This window comes from Rhinolophus hipposideros (assembly GCF_964194185.1).
Source record: "Rhinolophus hipposideros genome assembly, chromosome: 5".
In the NCBI taxonomy this organism is placed as follows: Eukaryota; Metazoa; Chordata; class Mammalia; order Chiroptera; family Rhinolophidae; genus Rhinolophus; species Rhinolophus hipposideros.
The window spans coordinates 47,727,676-47,750,819 of NC_138051.1; the positions used below are offsets into that span (position 1 = coordinate 47,727,676).

Here is a 23,144-nt window from a genome sequence, read left to right on the forward strand (position 1 = left end):
ATTCAGATTCTAATCAGGTATTTTTGATTGTAGTCATTTCAATTATTTGTAATATTATATGCAATAATAATAGTACATGCATATCGTATTTGAGAAATTGGAATTATTATTCCCAATGTATAGATGAGAAAGATGAGGGTATTATATGAAACTACTCTTCTAATCTCAAAACAGCTGGTAAGAAATTGAAAGAGCTCCAGACACAATGCCAGTACTTTCTATTCCATCTTCAATGCCTACTACAGTGCCAAATACTTGCATTACACTACACAAATATTAGGGGAAAGTCATTAAGGATGTGAAGGACAAAAGCAGTGAGGAGCCGTGAAAACTAGATCGAAAGGTATTCGATATGGAACCCTGTCCTCACCTTCCCCGAGTCATCCAATGACCCTCCTCTTAGCCTGGGAAGTTCATTGTTAGCTTCTTTGCCTTTGCCTGGTATTGTGTATATTCTTCTGGTATTTTGGACATGAGGACCAACCCTCAGTAAAAAGGACACAGTGAAGATTCCTTCACAAAAGCTGCTTGTTTCTTATAATATGTCCTAGTCTTAGCAAAATGCCAGGGTGAAGAAATGCTTATTATTCATCAGCTTCCAGTACTAAGAAGAGCAAATTAATCTACATAAAAGTGGACCTCCTGGTGTCATTTTTGCCTGGGTCCGGGAGGCACTAGTTTTCTAAGGTAGTGACCCATATCCTCCAAATGACTCAACACCCTCTGCTTGAGAGTACATGTCCTGTTTGTCTTCTGGCCTGTCAGGTGCCCTGGGCCTCTCTACTTGGACTTCATTTAATTTGTACACAGAACCAACTTGAACGCAGCCACCAGAAAAAGTGGCTTCATTTGGAAGACTAAAGGAAAACCTCTAACATTTACTAAATACCCTGGCTTCTTAGATGTTTACAAAGAATAAAGGGACAAACTTTTACTATTTCCCAGAAAAGCTTTGGTGGTAGTGGCATAAAGCTATTTTCTTCCTTTTTCTTCAGAGAAAGGCTTTAGCCTGAAAGGAGATGGTGAAGAAGTAAGATCCTAGTAAATAAAGAAACAGAAGCCTAATACTACCAACATGTACGAGAGCAGAATATGACTTCTGTATTAAGGAAAATGATGAATGTTTTCACATTATGGGAACCGCTTTAGCACAACCTTAAAATAGTGCTTTAGAGATATGTGAGGACATGGAGAAATTTGTCTCTACACTTTAAACCTTTTCTCTTCCACAAAGACTTTTAGTAAGAATATGCTTTGGACTAGAGCTAAGGGAACGTGAAAGAAAATTTCTAGCCTTGAGTGTTGCTGCCACCTACATGGCAGGAAGACTACAAACAAAACCCAACACCTTTTTGGTCAGGCATCAGCTAGCTGCGGGATACTTTCCATGAAAACATACTTTAGAAATTCCCAAATTTGTTTATTTCACTATCCCAATGACAATTGAAATGCTAGTAATATGTGTTAATTTCACCTCACTTCCTATCTCAAATTCTTGCAAACGTTGGACCCAATGGTTTTGCTTAGATTGGTGGGGAATGCATGGCTTATATGACATAGAGGCTGATCCAAGGGAATTTTCCTTATCCTAAAAACAGTCCCAAGTGCAACTCGATCCAACCCCATGGCTATGACTGTCTCAGGGTGATGCCGAAGGCTCTTAGTGTCACTGTGCTACAGGGTTTTGTGGTTATTTGCTTTCTTTCCCACCCCCATCCCCCTCCGGCAGGCTCTAAAATACAAAAGGAAAAATTGAAGAATGTTTCTTCTGTTCACTGTAACTATAAATTGATGCAAATGGAGATAATATAAATGTAAGAATTTTTTGATATAAATCAGACAGGTTAATTCCAATAGGAAATGTAGTTGCCACTGCAGAATTAACAGGAAACCTCTTTAGAAGTCTAAAGGCAACTTGTGATATGTCAAGAACACATCATAGACTGTTCTTTTATCTGAGGTGGCATCAGAATCTGAGTCTATGATGCAGTTACTGAAGCTCTTTCTCCCTAGAAAAGCACTTTCTCCCTAGAAAACACACATGCAAGATCGAAAAGCCTATTGATGACTTTATAGATAATAGCAATGAAAACAATTGACTGAATAAATAATAGGTTTTGTAAGCATGTACCAACCAATTACAGCTATTGCATAATATTATGACTATTGGAATTTTGCAGGCATTTGGTACTTTGCAGAATTAGGCACAATGTTGTACTGAAATATATAATACTAATTATTAAAAATCTTGTCTCCTTGAAAAAAAAAATCACTGCTACCTTTCCAATTAAGTAGTGTGTTGAAGACAGAAAGGATCCCTAAAATGGGTGAACATGTTCTGTGCAATTAAAAAAAAGGCATTTGGGGAAACAATGTCAAAACAAAGAACCATATGTGTTCAACAATTCCCTGTATACACCAGAGGTAGCCATTTCAAACATTTTCAATGGTCTATAGCTTTAGTTTTTCACAGGGTCTTAAAAGAACTATTTCATATCATTTGTATCTCTATAATCATGCTCATAATGATGCATTTGTCACAGTCTATTTACCTGCAGCTTTCTGGGATAAAGGTGACTTTATCTCAGACCTAACTAATAGGGCCTAAGACTAGGGGATGGCAAAAAACTCAGTAATCAACACAGATATATTTGAATACAATATGTATGAAAATCAGATTAATGCAAAAAATCCATGATATCAAAACTTTAAATAAAGATCGGGTCTGAGACGTTTGGAAGGAGGGTGAGAGGAGGGATTGAGGGCTCTCTCTAATCCCTGCCCTGCCAATGAGATAAAAGGATGCATGAATGCCGTCTTCCCGGGGTCACAGGTTGGATGGGAATTTTCAGTAGCACGATCTTACAATCTTACCGGGAAACGTAGTTCATTTCTGGTTTACATTTTTCTTCTCCATGCCATCTGTAGTGTCCTTGTTGATGGAATCAGGACAAAGTGGTCGGGGAACCAATGTGCATGAAACCACATAACTTCATCAGAAAGATATCTACTCAAGAAGGACTTAACTTTGCAACTTTTCTTGTTACAGTTAATTTTGAAATATTTTACCTTTGGGCACTTTACATGTAAAACAACATTTGTGGAGAATCAAAGGGCATATAGCACTATTTTAAAATAGCTGCATAATCAAAATGTACGCAGTACAAAAATTTTAAAACTGCATGAATGAATTCATTCTATGAAAATAAGACTTTGAAATCAATTGAATTAATGTATTCTGAGCCTTCATTTTAAACACATGGCATAAAACTTGATTTTCAAAAATTCAATTATTATAATGTGCCCTCTAAAGATTGAAGAGAAACACTATCTTTTCTAAATGTTCACTTGAATAATTATAAAATGTTTTGAATATAGAACATTGGAGGGAAATGTATGAGAGGAAATAAAAAAATTACCCTCAAAATACTATCATCTTATACTGTGGATGCCTGATCATGGCATTGTTCTCCAGAAGCTAAGCATTAATGAATGCCAACTATAATTTTATATATATAATGTGATGGCTCAGTGTGAGGTCGGAGGGATAGTGGATGGGGGGAGGAGGGTTCACAGTGTGAGGGATATAAATGATGAACGTCTAAGTATTACCTTGTCTTGTACACCTGAAACTAATAAATTAAAAAAAAATACTACCATCTTGAGATAGAATGTTAATATTTTTATTTATTTATTTATTTAAAGTTTATTGGGGTGACAATTGTAAAATTGGGGTACATTTGGGGTGACAAATGTAAAATTACAGACTTCAGGTGTACAATTCTCTATTACATCATCTATAAATCCCATTGTGTGTTCACAACCAGAGTCAGTTCTTCTTCCATCACCATATATTTGATCCCTCTTACCCTCATCTCCCACCTCCCTCCCCTCTTACCAAAGTGTCTTCCTATCATTTTTCTAATTGTGACATGTTCAAAGTAGCTTTACCTTACATTCTAAGATAGCAACAGACTGTTTTAGGCCGGAGGCCACCTCTCTAGTTGTGTGTTTACAATACTATAAATTGTACCATATATTTGAAGTGCTTTACAGTATTCAGATTGCCTTCCATAAGCGATCTTGTGGAGTGTCATTGTATGAAGCTTGTGAGGGAGGTCTTGATACGGACAAGGAAGTGAGGCTCTGAGAAGCACAAGGGAACGCTGCCTGGACACATGGCAGTGAGGCCTCGGCCCACAATCCTACATTCTTTCCAGATTCTGTCGTTGGCACTAGAGCTCATGGGTAACTAAACAATGAATAACAGAATCCTCGCATGCAAATTTGAAAATATGATCTTCCTTGGAGAGAAATATATAATCATAAATACCACCAAGATATTGCCAAAAAAGAAACACAAGATGATTTTTTAATGAATTATTTATTAGAATGACAAGGAAGGCTGGATACAAAGACATTTATTCACTAATACAATTCCTCCACTTGTTACTTAAGGCTAAGCCATCAAACAGACAAACAGCCAATCAAGAGGCAGTGGGTTTTGAGTTTCTAGCTGTGGTACCAACTGGTTAGGGTCACCACGTGGTTGATCCAATTAACGGTGTGGCAACTTACTACCTCAAGTTCTTACAACAGAAATCACTAAACCATGTTGAACATAAATCAATAAAAAGAAATCATTTTTAAACAGACTGGTCGATTTGTGTTATAAACATACCTGCGCATGTGATTTAGCGAACATCCTTTAAGTGTATCTCTAAAACTTCGTTTTAGGAATTAAGAGTTTTGATAGTTAATGGTGTTGGCCTCCAGAATTCATATAGATAAAATATTTTAATTAGTCATGCATCCAAAGTATTAAATTTTAGCTAAAAATATCTTAAATATCTCATTGAGTAATGTCAGTGTTATGCCAATTGTAATCTCTTACATGTAGTGATATCATAAAATATTTATCAAGGATTCAGTATTGATTTCTTAGACCTAAAGAAATGCTAAATTTGGCAATGGTTTAAACTTATTTTTATTAGTCTTTGAAAAGGGAATAATAGGACACAACTATATGAACAAAGCCTATTTTTAATAAACACTAAAACTTAAACATCCAATTAAGTTTTAACTACTAACATTGCCCCTTTGAAAGGACATATACTTATCTGATATTGCCATCATTAAAGATGTTTTGGGGAGTCCTTGTAATGGCCTTCAGAGTCAGTACACAGCATACAACAAATTGTATTCCATTGCCTAGCTTGCTACCTTCCTTTATTTTGGAACTTGTTCCAAATAGCTTTTGACTATTCCATAGCATATATGTCCATTTTAAAAGGATGACAATTTTCCATGATTATTCATATTATCTGTTTGTGAAGTACAACTCAAAAATAATTCGTAATTTCAAGCAAAGGAAAGAAGAACATGCAGTTTTATCTACTTTAAAGGAATCACAATCATGTGATGTTTATTTTCAGGTATATTCATTTAGATCAATCATGAATTATAAGCTCCTTAAGAGTAGAGGCCCATGCTATTTCAATTATATAGTTCTCTTCTCTAATCTCCCTTTCTCCCTTGCCCACTGCATCCTAGCACAAGACCCAAAAATGTTTGTTGAATTAAAGTGACTAGAGCTTCCCTATTAGATAGATAGATAGATAGATAGATAGATAGATAGATAGATAGATATAGGTATTACACAACACTTTAATTCCATTTTTATATGGATTTGGCACTATTTTACTCATATGCACACTAATAATCTTTGACAATTTTCTATAAATCTAGGAATTAAACAATAGAAATCACAGCAAATAAATCAGATCACTAAGGGTTTTAATAGATGAGCACTTCATATCTGTTCCTATTTATATTACTTTGCATATTTTAGCTTAAGAATTCCTGCTAGTCAAGCTTCTTTCTGGGAAAAGAACTATGAGAGTTTATATTTCATAAGGATCAATTGTGATGAGCTATAAGTAGAGTCCCCTTCCCTAGTTCACATTTGTACAGACAACAAGCTCTTCCTTTAGCTAAAGACATTAGCCTCTATGTCATTAGAAGTCTGAATTAACTTGACTGCACAAGATTGGTCCCAGTTATATTGTGTATCACTTATTTGGGCTAATTGATGACTAAATGGGACTGACTATTTGTTGACAACATTTCATCCTTAGGGATGAGATTTACTGCAGGGTGATTGATCGGAATTAAAGCATCTGCTAAAACAAAATGTCCTAACCTAACAAACAAATTTGGTAAAGTTTTAGATTAAATACATTGAAACAACATTAAAATTAAAAGCATCGTGTGTTACATTGTTTAAAAGCAATGTGGTTTTAATATTGCTTATTATATAATTCAGGAACTGAAAAGATGGAAACAATCTAAAATGGTGTTAAATTTGTGTCTGTGGGCTGGCATTCCTTGGAAATATTAAAAGCAAAGTAAGAAACAGGAATACAGGATGATTTAGACAATGATTTTCTAAAATTAGGAAAGTTAATATTTTCAATCAGTAATTATACTTGTATTTGCTCTGGCTAAAGTGTTAGGAAATCTACAACCTAATATCTTGATCAATAGCAATATAACTTATATATGATGATAAACAAATGACATGTTTTGGGTTTCTTCATTTGTCCTAATTCAATTCCTAGAGATGAGATTTAGTTTAGCACATCTTGCAGAAGCACATCTTTGCTATCCATGAATGATGTCCTGGCTTACCTAGAAAAAAAACAACAGATTATCTTGGGTTATATGGTGAAATAAAAAAGAACAAGAAAGAAGGGAAGGAAGAAGGAAGGGAGAGAGGGAACAATGAAAAGAAAGAAGGAGGGGAAGGAAGGGAAGAAGGGAGGGAGGGAGGAAGGAAAAAAGGAATTACCTATTAATTTCTACATTTCTTTTCTATTCTGAAATAAAATGTTAATAAAAATATTGTCTTATAAACCAGGCCCAGGTAAACTGTACACATTATTAATATGGGTTATTTTTCTTTGCCAAGAAAGATGAAAGTTTTTAACAAGATGAACTGGCTTTGAAATTAGTAAATTTTTTATAAATTTCAAAGAGCTGAATTATTTTTAGAGAACCCACAACTACAGCTTTAGGGTCAAATGTTTAAAAGTTAGTTGAAAAATGGTTTGAGTTATAGAATCAAAAAAAGTATTTATTTCTCAGACTATTTGGATGCTTGTTACTATAGCCTAAAATATATCACTTGCTTTAAATTAATTTGACTATCAAACTAGTGAGAACATTGTGCCTTACTTAATTACTTCTAAACACATTTACATTAATGATGTGACCATGTATAGTAACTCCCAATCCCGCTGGCAGAGACTCAAAAAGCTGATTATTTGATTTAGTTAAACCAATATTCAATATCATATAATATACACAATATGTATAATAATCTATTAGTCACTTAGAACTTTACATATTTTAAAAGTTATGAGGTTGATGCTTAAATTGTTTTCCCTTTGAGTAAAATTTTTGAAACACTTATATAGTTAAACACAACTAGAAGAAAGAGCTTATACCGTGTTTCCCCAAAAATAAGACCTAGCCGGACAATCAGCTCTAATGCATCTTTTGGAGCAAAAATTAGTATAAGACCCGGTCTTATTTTACTATAAGGCCAAGTCTTATGTTACTATAATAAAAAACCGGGTCTAATATAGCATAATATAATATAATACCGGGTCTTATATTAATTTTTGTTCCAAAAGATGCATTAGAGCTGACTGTTCGGCTAGGTCTTATCTTCGGGGAAACATGGTATGTTTTTACCACTGAAATTGTTCTTACTTCTAGAGCATTTTTTAGCACTATCCATAAGAAGAGTGTTCCCGAAGGCTATGATTGATGGGAGGCTCACACAGTCCACATTTTTTTCTGCTTCATGCATCATCATCAGCAGCCATCTCCAACACTCCTGTCCTGAATCTGTCCTACTTTCTGTTACCTGATTTTTGCTGGTGATTCATGAGCCAGATAGTAAAAGGAAAAAAAAAAAAAGCAAAACAAAACACGGTGGCTTTCCACAATGTAGTAACCCCTGGAAACTGTGAGAAATCTAGGTTTGCTCATCAGACTCATGCAAATGCACTACTGATTGACAATGATGTATATAGAGCTACACACATAAGGTACTATGTAAAAACCACCTACATGTTCTAGTAAGGCCAGAGTGCATACTGATTATAAACTACTTCAGAATGACGCGAAAACGCTTCTCTGAATACTGTTTTTTGTACTTGCAAGTTCTCTCTGTCACTCCTATTTACAGCTGAAGCTGTAGTTAAGTGCCCTGGCCATAGTGCACTAGGAAGTAAAATTCTTAATTTTCCAAGCCAATAAGGTGCTAAAAACTCAAGGTCTCTCATTAATACTTGGATAAAAATTGTGAATGTCACACTAAATTTTTTATCATCATGAGTGCAAAGATGAGGGGCAAGAAACACGTTTTTTTTAATATCCTCGAGAATGGGAATTGAGCTTTAATCACTGCATGAAACCGTTAACAAGAAGGTAGCCAGCTAAAGACTAAACTGAACTATTTTTGTGATAGCATTTTTCAGATTCGGAAGCGACCCAGACCTTAAAGAGACAAAGAAAGAAAGCCTAATGGCCCTAAAATCTCAAAAATGGAGCTGCAAGTTCATGATGTTGTCTCAATGCTTCTATTACTAGACATCAAAGTTATTCCCACAGGTTTCAGGAATGTATAAACGTCAGTGAAGAAGCAAGTAGACTTCAGAGAGCCTAAACCAGAAACTTCAATCTGGGATTCACCTGCGAGGCGAAACTCTTTGCTAATGAATTATTCCAGAGAATAGACACAGCTGAGGGAGACCTTAACCTATCAAACAAGGCCTCCAGGTTCACTAGCAGGGTCAGAGTAACAAGAATGCTCTGGTCTAAAGTTGCTTTGCCAACCTTAATGGACTGCAGGCACTCACCTGGGTATATACAACTTGAACCAATAAAGAGATCACAATGGCACGGTGAATAAGGTAGAGTGCTCTACAGACCAGGGAACAATCACTGCACCAGGGCTCTCAATTGTGAGCTCTATGCACACTCCAGCCCATTTACAAATGGGTCATCCCGTCAGTTCAGGACTGGAGAGCAGTGATGTCAATGGAAAAATAAACACTCCATAGATTGAGTTCAAATCCGTTGTATTCAAATATAATCACTGTGAAGTCAGTCTGTTTTACATCATTTCTAAAATTCGATTTTATTAATGACATTTTAAAATGTTATGTCAATGTTTTTTTAAAAAAACTTCGCCATTTAAAAAAGCTATTTCAAATTTTCTTTTCTTCAATTCCCCCTTGCTCTCAGCATCTGCAAAAGAGTTGGTATCAGCAAGATGAAACAATTAAGAGCTAAAGTAAAATAGTGTTTAGAGGATTTACAAAGAAAAAACTATTTGAAAAGAATAGATAAGACAATATTCTTGAACTGTGCTCGAATGGAAAAATGATTTTTTGTTTTCATTTTCTATATGCTGTTTGAACACCTGGTCTATTCATTAAAAATGATGTAATAAATATATTAGTCATTTAAAATTACATAGCTAAAACCATGTTAAGGTCAACATCCATTAAAGCTGGAAGACTGACCACATTCAACTTTGTAAAAGGGGGATTTTGCACGTACATGAAAAATATTAAAAGGAATTTTAAATGAGTGATAATATTCCAAATAAAAATGGTGAGAATGATACATTCATGATTTAGACGCACTGCCTTCTACACAAGAAATAACGAATACACTAATACAATTATAAGCTTAGCTACTGAAGCACCTCTCTAGGTTTGAAGACATCTTGCCAAAGCGTATGACTTAAAAAACCCAGATTTTGTTTTTCCTTCTGACAAAGGTAGTTAAGCATACTTTCCAGAGAAACACCACTCTTACATGGCAACTAGAGTGGTAACTAGAGGTAACTAAACCTCAAAGTAATGTTTGTAGTTTTAGAGCCCCTACATTTGAATGATGATATATTTAAGTTCATTTTTGGACATTGAGAAGTAGATAGTCATATTTTCACAGTTCAAGAAAGTCCCTCTATGACACCAATTTCAGGTATCTTCCTTCAGTTTCAGTTTTAAGAATTTTGCATCTCAAATGCTCACACTTCAAAAAAAAAATGCACTCTCTCATCAAAATCTTTCTTACTAAACAAGCACCTCTGTCAGAAGTGTCTTAATTTCTTATCACAGAATTTTATCCACACAAGAAGCAATAAATAATTCATGTCATTGCCTCTTTGTTGTGTGTCCCTGAACTGCACAGAGCTGGAAGGCTGACAGCTGTGTCAGGACAAGCACCAAAGATCTGACATGACAAGTGACTAACAAGTTTCTTTCAGTTCATAGTGAAAGAAGACAATGGCCCAAAGTGCAGAAAGAAATCCTGAAACAAAATAAAACTGCTTCTTTCTTTTTACCTAAGTGTTTGCTATGAGCTTATTTCCAAGCCACAAGCCCTGGTCATTTTATAGGACTGCCCAGCCCCCTTTATTCCTCACACTCACTTGGCCATTTACGCCTGGCCACGGATCAATATGAGCAATTCTTGGAGAAATACGATGTCTCCATGACAACCAAGCCACAAATTCTCAGTGGAAGGCAGTGAGACCAGTAGTGAACTCTCCAGAGGTTTCTAGGCCTACAAGGCACGATGTCTTAAAATGCAGGCATGGACAGAGGAAAAAGCCAGAGTAATTCATTCTTTATTACCAGTTTAATGATGTCCGATGCATAGAATCATACTCACTTTTTAAGTTAAGATTCTTTATCAGCACCTATATTTTCAGATTAATCTTCCTGTTTGATATATCATTTTGTTTATATCAATTAGATAGACTATGTTATATTTGAATCTCTCTACAATTCCACTCATATTGAAGGAGGATGGAAATCTATTCTAGTTTTGAAATGGGATAAAGCTGACCTATTCTTGCCAAAACGATGAACACTTAGATAAAAGCTGGACTCACGGATGTAACAGCCTGATGAAATGGTTGAGATTAAAACTGTTTCCTAAGACAGTTTGACTTAAACCTAGTCAAAATTAGGCAATTTGAGTCAAAATGAAAAGTAATCTTAAAATAATTTTTTTGAGAAATTTAATGCTACCCTCTCCCTTTTACAGTGGGACTGATCTACGTTTATCTTTTACACATTATGGCAGGGGGTGGGGTTAACGTGCTGATTAAAAATTTCTGTCATTGTTAAAGATGCCATTTCTCAGTTCCGTGGGAAAGCAGAAGTGTGGCTGAGAATGGACACACAGCAGCAGTCCATCTTTTGAGGAATCTTGGTGTAGTGGAGGGGACTGAAATGCAATGCCATCGCCACTGGGCCTACTGGGGTTCCGAGATGACTTAGGGGACCTGACATAGATTGCAGGCTGCACCTTTCACTGAAAATTAAATCTCAGTAGCTCTCCTCAGGGAAGGATCAGGGGACTGTTTGCAGCTGCCCCCTGTCAGCAAAGGCTACAAGATTTGGAAATCTCTTAACTAAGCTGACAGGCCACAGAGAGGATGAATCAAAAATCTGATACATGGATCAGCACACAAAGATGCAAGAGGGTAGAGGGTACACAGCAGCCAGAGAAAATAAGAAAGAAAACTGTTCAGTGGGGGGAGACAGTTAACTCTTTCATTCATAGTCATCAGGTAACTTTTAGCGCCTTATGGCTTTGTAGTGATGCCGGAATGTCATTCAACTTTCACAAGAGTTTTTTCCTTTTAATCAATTAGTTGTTAAGACCAGGCATACTTCAAAACACAACGAAAAACAGAAACAAAAATCTATGCTTAAGTGTTCCTGGCCACATTCTTCCAGTATATTTCTGTCCATTCTTTCTACAAAGAAAATACAAACATAAGTAATTTGGACCGTGGGTAAATTTTATTGCATGAGGAAAGGTTATTATTTTCTTTTCTTTCATTTTATTCTAAAGAGTTGACAACATCTATTAGTCCATTACTGTTATGCTAAAATCCTCTCATCCCAGTTAGAGTTCTATTTATATTTAGAAAGGTATTTAGATTGTAATGATGACAGTTTGTATCTCTTTTCTCTCTAACTCTCCACTTCCGCTTGATCCTATTATTTGAAATATTTAAAATATTGCCATTTCTCCAGTTTCCAATCTCTGCCTGTATTAACCAGTTTAGCCTAAAATTGATGATAATGAACTAATAGTGTCAGCTTCCCTTTTCAGTCATAAAGCCTTTGTACTTCCTCCAACTGAATTCTTGATGAAAGAGGAAAAGATAACAGCTCCACACTGTGACCCCTAGAGGTGACCATTAATTTGACAGTGCAGCTGCTAAGAGAAAAGAGCATTACAATGTCCTCTCCCCCCACCCCCTTCCAAGGACCCCAAAGCTGTGTCAAATTTATCATTTTATACTTGACTATTTTTAAATGGCTTTCACCTGGACTCTCAGACTCTTCCACGACACATCTGTCAGGCATGTCCTCGTTGTCTTGGAAGTTTGCCGAGTTTGAGTTGCTGTCATGCTTGACCAGACTGGCTGAAGCTATTAAAAAGAGAGAGAGAGAAAGTGGGGGTGGGGAGGGGTGCGGAGGGGTGGAGAGAGAGAGAGAGAGAGAGAGAGAAGAGAGTGAAGAGAGTGATGAAAAAGTAGTAATAAATACCATTAAAACATTTCCTTTCAGTTCCACAGCTATTTCCAGGGACACACGATGCAAACACAAACAATAAATTGAAATAAAATGTATCCTCTAAGTATGTATTGGCAGACATGTAATTAGTTGAAAAATCTATAGATGAGACTTTATCTTAGAAGAAAAATAAGTTCATGGCATCAGCTTAAAAGCTACAAAGTAACAAAGTGATCACTTCGAAGCAGAAATCCTATTTTTAATGCATAAATCTAAAACAATATAGTCAATTAACGGCAATAGGACACAGAGAGAACATCAGACTACTCAATTAGAAGGACCAGTACTAGGCTGGTGCAATTGTGCCTTTTGTCGTACAAGTCATAGCTGATGAACACTTTTTATGCATTTTGGTTCTCTTTTATCAAATTAAAAACTATAGTACCAAATGCCAAAAAAAAACAGCCCTATAAAAATAAATTCTAAAATATGGAATGAATACATTACAAATGATAATAAGGAGGGCTGGTGTTTTCAATGGTAGGTCCCCAGACAACTCGTCAGGAGACATTATTTTCTGAGTAGGAATGATGAACAGAAACAGAAACTAGCACAGGAATCTAAAATTTCCTATAAACACATTACAACCACTAGTTCTGTTAGAGAAACACAGACTCAAGTTTCCACATTTTTCCACAAGTTGTACTACTTGGTCTACATTATCATCATAAGTAACATATTTCCATATTACATTTGCTTAAGGAAACATTTGTCAGGAAAAGTGGACATTCTCTTCATGATGCAACTCGGTGAATAGACAAACAAAGCAAGCCTGCAATAATCTAAATCATGTCACACTTATTTGTCTAAAGCCAAACAATATAAATATGGATATCATTGACTACACTGGAATTTTGTCTATCACCAATTGCTGTGGTAAACACCACGACTGTCTCCTCAGGTCTTGATAACACACATATTATTTGTAAGCCGTAAATGCAATAAATACATTTATAAGTCATACATGAAATGATATGTTTGTTGGCACAGGGAAGTGGACTGGGCCGTTGTTCCTAAACCTCCATTAGGAGATGAGAAAGCAAATGTAGAGGCTGGAGACTGTGTTACTTCACACATTCAAGAAGCGACACAAGGAGTGCTGCTGGAGGTCCAAATCAGCGTTAGGAGAGCTCACACCTCCCAGACCCCTTGTCTTGTTTTCATGGAATGTGCATAGCACTAATGATCGTAACCCGAGGCCCACATATGCACGCTGTAAAGGAGACTGGTAACATAATTCTGGTCCAAATAGCTCTTCCCCAGTGCTCTCAGCACAGACAGTTCTCTGTTCCGTGAAAGTCTGAGCATAGAGTTTGAATCCACTGCATCTTTAAAACCTTTTGTTTGGGAACAAAATGTGAGAGAAAAATATAAAATTTTGACCTTAAATGAATACACTCAAGTTTTCATTTAATGCATTTTAATTTTCTGAAAAAAATATGAAAGTAGGTACCATGTCTGTTTTATTTACGTCTGTATGCCCTGGGCCATTGAAGGTATTCTTGAAGGATTTGTAGAATGAATGAATGCATGAATGCATGAATGAATGAATGAAACAGAGGTACCATGCTAGATGTCCTGATCCAAGAGGATATGTGCTTTGAACTATTTTCAAATAGATCCATTCAGTCTCTTACTTAAGCACACTTGAGACAAAGGATGCTTATTTGCAAAATGGTGGTATGGGAGAGTCTGTGACTTGGAAGAAAAGTCATGACACACACGGCCTAAGTAGTTATTGGGATAGCTGCCTTTACTTTTCCTTAGTTTAGATCATACTTACAGATTATGTTTGAATCTATAGATTTTTGTGAAATGTTTCAGTGGAATAATTAAATGCATCAAAGTTGTGAAACACTATTACATTGGTCAAGATCTCTTGGCTTGTTTTAATGATATTTTAAAATCTATATGTTGTTAATTTTCTGAAATATTTACATTGGTATTTATAATAGGGAATTAATCATCCAGCTAAATCTATTACTAATAGCCGATGAGATGGCACCTGTGTTTATTTGGACAATTGCATTGCACTTGTCATCCCATACATTATTCTTTCATAATTTAAAACTTTCACCCATTTATTTATTCATTCCTCCAACAAGATTCTGTTCTAGACACAGGGACCTCAAACAGGAAAAGAACATCGTATTAGAACAATAAAGTAAATGCCTGTAACCATTTTTAGTGGCAGTAAAGTGGTTCCCAGTACAAACCAACATCCCAAACCTCTCAAAAAAGTCAGCACGTTAGATGTAATTTTAGCGGCATTAAATTCATTAAACTTATAAGAGTGGGTGTCAGGCAGCTAATTTTGTCTCCACCTCTGATGTTGGAGAGTGTGGTTTGGGTGAGGGTAGGAGAGTAGAGAGGGCTATTCTTCAGATATTTTGCTTAGTTAAAATTTAGCTTCCGAATTTGAAATGGTACAAGATTTGCCATTTTTTTTCTGGATAGTTTATAGAGTATCCAATTACCTATCCTGTGAAAGAAATACCTACATTCTGTCACTTGGGAACAACAGATATTGGAGAGGTTTACTGCCATTCCACTTTTTTGTTTGTTTGGTTTTTTTGTTTGTTTGTTTGATAGGCTAATCTTTGCAATTGTTCTTTTGGGTGTTTCCTGTGATGTTTCATCATTAAACTCTGACATGATGTGTGACCAAGGCTCCTCTAATGAATCGTTTCACAAACGATGAAATCAACAAATATTGATCTACTGCTTATTATGGGGAGAGCTCTGTGCTAAGACCATGTGAAGAGTAAAAAAGTGAAGGCACTTTTAATGTGCCCTCATACAACTTGTGATCTAGCTGAAGTATAATGAAAAGTAACCAGTAGGAGAATATTAGAGAGAATATTCCAAGAGTGACATGATTTTTAGAAATGCAGAGAAAATTCCCTATGCAACAGGATAGTCAGGAAGTAAAATTTGAATTAGATCTTGAGAGGGAAAATGGGTAGCCCAAAGGGAGTTCATTCAAGGCAAAAGAAGAAGGTGTGAACCCCAGCATGGCCATTAGCCTACTGCCACAAATGTATTTTTTAGCAGAATGTCGCTGCCTACTTTTGTATGTATTTTTAATGAATTCTCCTTGCATGTCTCTTTGAACTTTACCTGAATTGCTGTTGTGGCTGATTCTTCTCACCTGTAGAAGTTAGCTATAGACAGGTTTTTCCTAGCCCTAGATAGTCAATAATTTGATCTTTACTGATGGTGGGCCCATTTATCACAGTAAGTTGTCCTTTCACTATACATATTGACTTTTATTTATCAATACCAAAGTCCATTTGTAGCTCATCACTAAAGTTCTTGGATATTTTCAGTAGTTTTTGAAGATGCATTTTAGAGCTTGGCAGAGAGATACTTCTGACGTCAATACAGTGCAGACGGTTGCTAGGCTCATGCTTAACTTAAAATCAACTGTTTATTTCCTCTGTAATGGATTCCGAAATGGTCTGCATTGGAGGGGGTGGGTGCAGGAGGGAGGGGAGCGGTGAGGGACAGAAAAGACAAACTCTTCTTGACAGTTCTACCACTGAAGGATGTAGGCTCTTCCATTTACTCATCACGCACCTCAAAATATTGACAACTGAAAGGCCAGTGTTTTAAATATCTTTGTAATATCTTTGGTAGCTAGATAGAGGGAGAAGTCCACGTACTTTGTATGGATGCATTTGACTATGGTGCGTTCAACGAGTCTAATTCTTCTAGATCCTAAAGAAACGAATGGTTCCACTGTAGACAATATGAAATCAGTAGTTTTTAAACCATATTTAAGACCACCTAACAAGAAAACCCAGACTATTATATGACAAAGACTCTATGGAAGGATTTTCTGTAAAAAACACACAAACAGGGTCATCAATGCTTATGTTCCTCCATGTCTCTCTAGACTCTATTTTGGTTTTGTTAACCTCTACAAATTTCCTCCTTCGTTTTCAAATCATTTGCAGAAAGGTGCTATTAACTCTTAAAGGTGGCTAGGCGTAGGCAGCAAATAACTCTAAGAAATATCCCCTCACCACTAACGAGAGAATGACCACTGACAAAAATCTCCATCTTCTTCCACGAATAAAAGCTTGTCCTTCCGAGCTAGGCCAGTACGTAGTATATATTGAGAGGGCCTTTGTTAAAAATCCATATCATTTACCGTGTGAGTAAAATCTGCAGTCCAAATAATGATTTCAATACAAGGACTTACAAGTGATTTAAAAATAGATCCCACCTATCATATGTACAAAATTTTTGGATGTATTTGAGTTATTGATAGGAAAATCATGAATAAAAAGATATGACAGTTTGAAAAGTAGGTCAACTGAACAGAATAAACCATATTAGTAGCAGATAAAACTCAGACCAAAATCTTATTCAAGAGCATAAAAATAACGTACAGTTGGCAGAGGTCAGGAAAGACTAAAAGACCACTCAGATTTGTGGAATGAGCATTGGAAAAGAAGTCAAAGACCTGAGCTCAATATTACTTCCTTGGTGGATATTTAGGTCTCTTCCCAATCTGAAGGAGTCAGTGTGAAATCAACTAAAAAAAATCTTTTTAGAGGCTCAAGAAAACAAAACAAAACCTAAAACTACATTAAATTCAAGTAGAAGTAAATACTAATGCAATACTCACAGATCACTAAAGACTGTAATATATTTTAAATCAATATATTTTAAATTAGAGGGAGGTGCTATCAGTGAAAAGAATTTAAGTTATAACACCAAATTTGTAAACAAAGAGGATGTCTTTTGAACAGACCCCAAATTCAGTTTACAAAGTGGTTCTCTCTGGACAGACGTATTATCAGGAAAACACATCTAGCTAAAGAACTATGTTCATATTACCCCTACTTTAAGAATATCTGTTTGGAGATAATGAAGTGATAGGACCTCTTGATTCTATTTGAATAGCAATGGCTACATCCTGCATCAGACTTCAGGCTTACTTTGTCTTCAGCATGGACTGAAAACTAGAAAAAAAAAAATCAGGTAGTGATACCTAGAATTAAATAAAATACCTAATGTTTCTTTATAACTAAGTAATAATAGCTTTATAGACAAGCTCCGCAAGATGAGCTAACATTAGACTTAAATGTTTTTGTTATCTTTCTTCAGTTGTAATTCAGCATGGACTATTATTTTCTGGGTGGCATTTTCTGTTATGAATTGCTTTAAGGATGACATATTTTTTAACTGGTAAAGAAATGAATTTTCCAAAGTGCTGTAAAGAGCATTATTTTGGTATCCTTACTAGATGTATAGAATTGAAGTTATTTTATTTAAATATTTTGGAATATAAATATCTCTCACAGGATCAAATGACTGACTAGTCTAAGAAAAAAATCTGTTTATAGCTAACTTCTAGGTGAGATGTATGGATAGATTACCCAACTAATTTGGGGCAAGATAAATGTGAATGAGAAAGAGGTATTGTTTACTGAATCTTTTAAAACATTGCTTTGTTCCTCTCAGATACAGAAATTCCTGTTACCCAGGATGTTTGAGCAAGGAGCTGCTTTAGTAAAGCCAATAAACAAGCAAGTACATTTCTAGCTTAATGTGAGGTACAAGGCCGGTAGGTACTCAAAGTACTTAGGAAATGACTGAGTGACAAGGACTCCTAAGAATTAAAACAGCAATGATTAATTTCAGTTGTAGTTTAAGGGAGAAATCTTAAGGTCAAGCCTAGGGTTTATAGCTCAAACCCAAATACCTCCCAAAATCTGTTATTAATGCCAATAGGCAGTCTACATAACGAGGAAGACACTATCTGTATTATTTCTCAATGGAAAATCATTTAAACAAAAATAAATATCAATAATTTCATTATAGAGATGAATTTCTGAGTTCCCAAGGGAGAAATACATTGTACAGGTAAAGCTCAAATAAGAAGACACAGAAGATCTGTTCTTAAATTCCACCTCTACTCCTACTAGTGTTACCTTGAACATGTCATTTCACTTTCCTGGACTCAGGTACTTTTATTAATAAAATAAGACAGTTGGACTGGACAACCCCCTTGACATCTTCTGGCACCGATGCTCACATATTCTGCCAGGTCAGAATCCAACACCAGCCACCTACTCAATATATCACTGAACAGGACACTAAGAGCATAGGGTGACTACACTAGCCTGATAAATAATGAGGCCTTCTGAGGCCCTTTGTGAAGTAAGTAAGACTGTTACTGTCCTACCATTGATGATGTCCTATCTGACTGAGGGACAGAGGAGGAAATCAGGGCAGCTTCAGAGAGAGACTTGGGTAGTTGCCATGCCAGGGTGAAGCAGCCCTGTGGAAAGATGACCAAGAAGGGACTGAGCCTTCAGGATGGCCACTCCTGAGAGCAAACAAGGGAAATCCTTGGCATAGAAAACTGTCCATTAGATGTTTACCAGTGGTGCAAAAAAAAAATAATATCTTTAAAACCAAATGTTTTATGTTATACATCACCCTTCTCAGAATCATATTTATGCTATTCATTTCTTTGAACAATCCCTCTCTTCATCAATCAGTTTGGCAAATATGAACTTCAGTACAAAATAAATCATTTTAAACTAAATTAGTTGGGTCCAGGTAATAATTGCAAGAAGCACAATTGCAGTGGACAGGCCCTGGCCTGGAAGTTAAGGCCATGGTCTGGGTTCGGTTAGGCTGCGTATGCACTGGACTCCTCTGAGGACTGGCTCTGTCTTGTCTTCAGGGTCCCAGGCACTGAGACGTTCTCAATTACTGTTTATCCAGTGAACGGACAGGGGTATGGAGAGGTGTGATGTTCCTATGGAACTGTGTTTTCTTCAAGTCAAATCTCTTAAAAGGAGAATCAGTAGAATCCCAACTCTTTTTATTTCTTTTATATGTAAGGATGCGGCCCATTAAGTTATTTGTCTTAGTCAAGCCTGGAATGAAAATCAACTCTAATCAAATTATCTAAACTCTCAGACTGACACAGACATGTTAGATGTAAAATGAGAAAGTATGATAGAGAGTAAGTTGGGAAGTAGGAAAGGAGAATAACAGGGAATGACGCAACTCTTTCTCCTCTTTCTGCTGCGTTTCCTCATGCCCCCCACCCTCCCAAACAGAAAGGGTAATTCTCAGAGTCACCAATGAGAGGTGGGCTTGGATTTCTTTATGTGCTCTTTTAGAGTGCCATTTCCTTGGCAAGCAGTGTTCCAGGAAGACAGGCGATAAGTAGATGAACAAGTGCCTACTTTTATTTATTTATTATCAGATCAAAATAATTGCCACAACTTTAGCCTCTGAGCATTACTGAGTAAATTCAGAGTGGAAATAGCTCAGGAAAATATTATTTATTATCATTTTCATATTTATCTATAATTTGGTAGACATTTTCTAGATGTGAGAAATAAAGTGGTCAAATCAGCAAGCTCAACCCCAGCTTTCTACGTTAAAGCACAGAGATAATTTTTCAAGACAAAGGGACTCTTACCTGAAAGGACCCCTTCATCACTAAAAGAAAGTATAGATGATTGATGAGTTCTAATGGAAATTAACTTTCACATTCCTCATGCAGTTTAGATTTTCTTCAAAAGTCATTTGACTTTTCTCATAAGGACCAAATCCTCTAGTAAATACAGAAATGCATTAATTTTACTGTTCAGGAGTTCAAGAAGTTGAAAGCAGGAACAGAGTCCCAAGAAGAAAACAAATAGATCCCCACGTATTGATAAATTGAAGAGCAGTCAGTAAAGGGAGAATCCTAAGAGCAATTTATAGTCAACTTCCCAGCTTGCATTTGAAAATTTAGAAGGTCAGGAAAACAAAAGAGGCCCTTCAATCAAAAGAGCATTAAGCTAGTATTTGAGATTAGAGAGAAACATGATTTATATATGAATTTAAGATGAGGATTCATAGCATACGGCAATGTGAACCACAGAAAAGTCTATAGTTATCTGTAAGAACATAGACCAAAAATGTTTTCCTTTTCCATCAGCGGGAGAAGAAACTGTCATATCGCACTATCATTGGAATTCGTAAGAGCAGTGACCCTTCCATAGGCCAAGCCTCAGATGACACCCTCAGCATGGGGACAGTGGTTGGCAGGCAGGCTCAAATTCCCAGCTGATAGCCGTCTCTATCTCAAGGGAAAACCTTTGTCTCGGATGGTTAGTCAAGTGTCAACTCTTTTATCTCCTACATAGGAAATGGAAAATAAGGAAATCAAATTATCTAGACTGTGCCTTCGTTTTCTAGTTCTTTGTCAACATTAAGAAGGATGCAGGGAGGAGAAGGTCTAAGTTACCATATTTTGTATCAGTAGGCTTGGGTACTCTGAATATCATTTACTTTTTATTTGAATGACATCAAAATCGTATGTTCGTATACTTCGGAACTTACTGAAATTGAATGGAAGACATGCTTGGATGCTGATAATGTGCTTTACCACTGTCTCACAATGTAATCGCAGCAAGCATCATTCTCTCACTCTCCGCACTGCACACATGCTCTCACACCAGACACAGAAAGCACAGAGGTCTGTTGGCATCAATTGCTTCTTATAGTCATGCATATAATGTAGCCACTCATTACAAAATGTTAATTTTTCTGGAGGATACATGATCAAAAGATGCCTTCTCAAATTCTCAAGCTGTGTCACTGCATGATAGTCAGTCAGTACTCATATTTGTATTAATATCTCTAAGAGATGGTTGTCCAAAATGTAGAAATGACCTTGATAAGTAATAAAGAATCTCATGTAGAGACTAGACAAGCTGGTGGCATCTGTAAATAAAGGATAAGAGGAACCACCTAAAGAAAGCAAAATTTTAAAGAGCAAGCATACATGTGGATAAAGGGAAACCAGCAACCTTTACTTAATGAGACTTTCAGAAAACTAGGTTCAATACAAAAGAGATGTTATCATACTTAGAGAACTAAGAAATAGGAAACAAAAGGTAAGAGACAAACAAATATTTCTAGATAATACACTATAAAACTAGATTAGTGTAAAATACTCCTCAAATTTTTACAAGTTGTTTGGAAGAATCCATGGTACAATCTCCAGGGCTCAAGAAAACACTAAGGGGTCCTGAGCTGTGAAGTATTAACTGATTAGATTAACTATAGAAAAGACTGTAAGTTCAAATCAGTAGGAATCCATGCTGTGTGCATATTTCAGGATAGCAAATCCTGGGAAACATTTAAAGGAAACATCATCCAACGTATATGTAACAAGAACATGGCTCTGAGTTATCATTTGCTGTGACTCAAGGCCATGAGCCAATGTAAAAATGTACGCAAATGGTTAACAGAAGCCTGGCACTTTAGGGAAGGGGGGTGATCAACACAATAAACCAACCAAAAGAAAACCATCAAGTAAGCCCAGGAAATCTCTGCACCTGGAACCCTGCACGTGTCTCCAGTGATTGTAGCCAACACAGGACACAATGGAACTTAAGAGGTCAACCAAAGGTCTGGGAGGAAGCAGGAAGGAGGGGACTTTACATAGTACCAGAATATCTCAGGAAGAAATTAGGAAGACCAAGATTCCAGTATGGAAATAAATCTAAAGAAAAATGTGGTTGATAATTTTTTAAAAATTGCCAAGAAATTATACACACCTATCACTGCCATTTTCTAACCTTTAGTTCCTCTAAATCCCCTCAAGATGATTATACTCTCACCTTGCTTTTCATTACCAGCGTCACTCTTTTATTTTAATATCTTGATAAAACATATCTCTCCCTGCAGTAATCCTTTAAACTGAGACACATCGTATCCCTAAAACCATGGTCTGATCATGTGGCTTCTATTCAGATAAACCTACAGTCACCTCTCTTCAGTCAGCAATGGAGGATTCTGGAGCCACAGATTTGAAGCCCTTGCACTACAGAGTCAGCTCACATTTAAAGGATTCTCATTGGATGCTGCCACCCTCCCTGTCTTCGGCTCTGATATCATAAACTATAGCTGGATGAGACCACTCATTGTCCCCTGGATATGCCATTTATTTTCCACATCAGTGCTTTTTGAGAAGATGCCCAGCTCAGATATCCTCTCTCACCCCAATCTCCAATTCTCTGCTTGCCAAAACCCTCCTTCTTATTCAAGACTCAGCTCAAATGCCACCTTTTTCCATGAAGTCTTCATCAACCTGCCACCAGTTAAGATTAAATTTTTTCCCCTCTTCTGTGTTTCTTATCACTTTATTTGGCTTATGTTATTCTTGTCTCATTCTTGCATTCTCATGTCTGACTTTCACTGGGCTACATTAATAAGGAAGAAAGATATTTTAGGCACATCTTGAAGTTTTGAGGCTGACTTCATGAGGACAGCTTTGCTTCTCTATAGTGAAAGCTCTAGTGCTGCAATCAGAAGACTGGGCTAGAAGAATCATAGGCCTTACCCAATGTGTCAGTGTCTGTCAACCGTAGTTATCTCAAATAGTTGGAAATTCATAGATAGCATGCTTATTCCACAAACATGAGTCTCATG

At 36.4% G+C, this 23,144-nt stretch overlaps 1 protein-coding gene across 1 annotated transcript in view; it reads right to left on the minus strand.

Moving 5' to 3' along the window:
• Nucleotides 1-4,374: 4,374 nt before the first annotated feature.
• The window catches only part of WDR72 (WD repeat domain 72), a 203,466-nt gene continuing 184,696 nt past the window's right edge, over nucleotides 4,375-23,144 (minus strand). Inside the window, exons 19-20 of the mRNA XM_081047302.1 lie at nucleotides 12,434-12,538; nucleotides 4,375-6,690 (exon numbers count right to left, since the gene is read on the minus strand). Coding sequence (XP_080903428.1) covers nucleotides 6,635-6,690; nucleotides 12,434-12,538 — 161 coding nt within the window. The 3' untranslated portion in view covers nucleotides 4,375-6,634. The remainder of the gene's footprint in view (nucleotides 6,691-12,433; nucleotides 12,539-23,144) is intronic.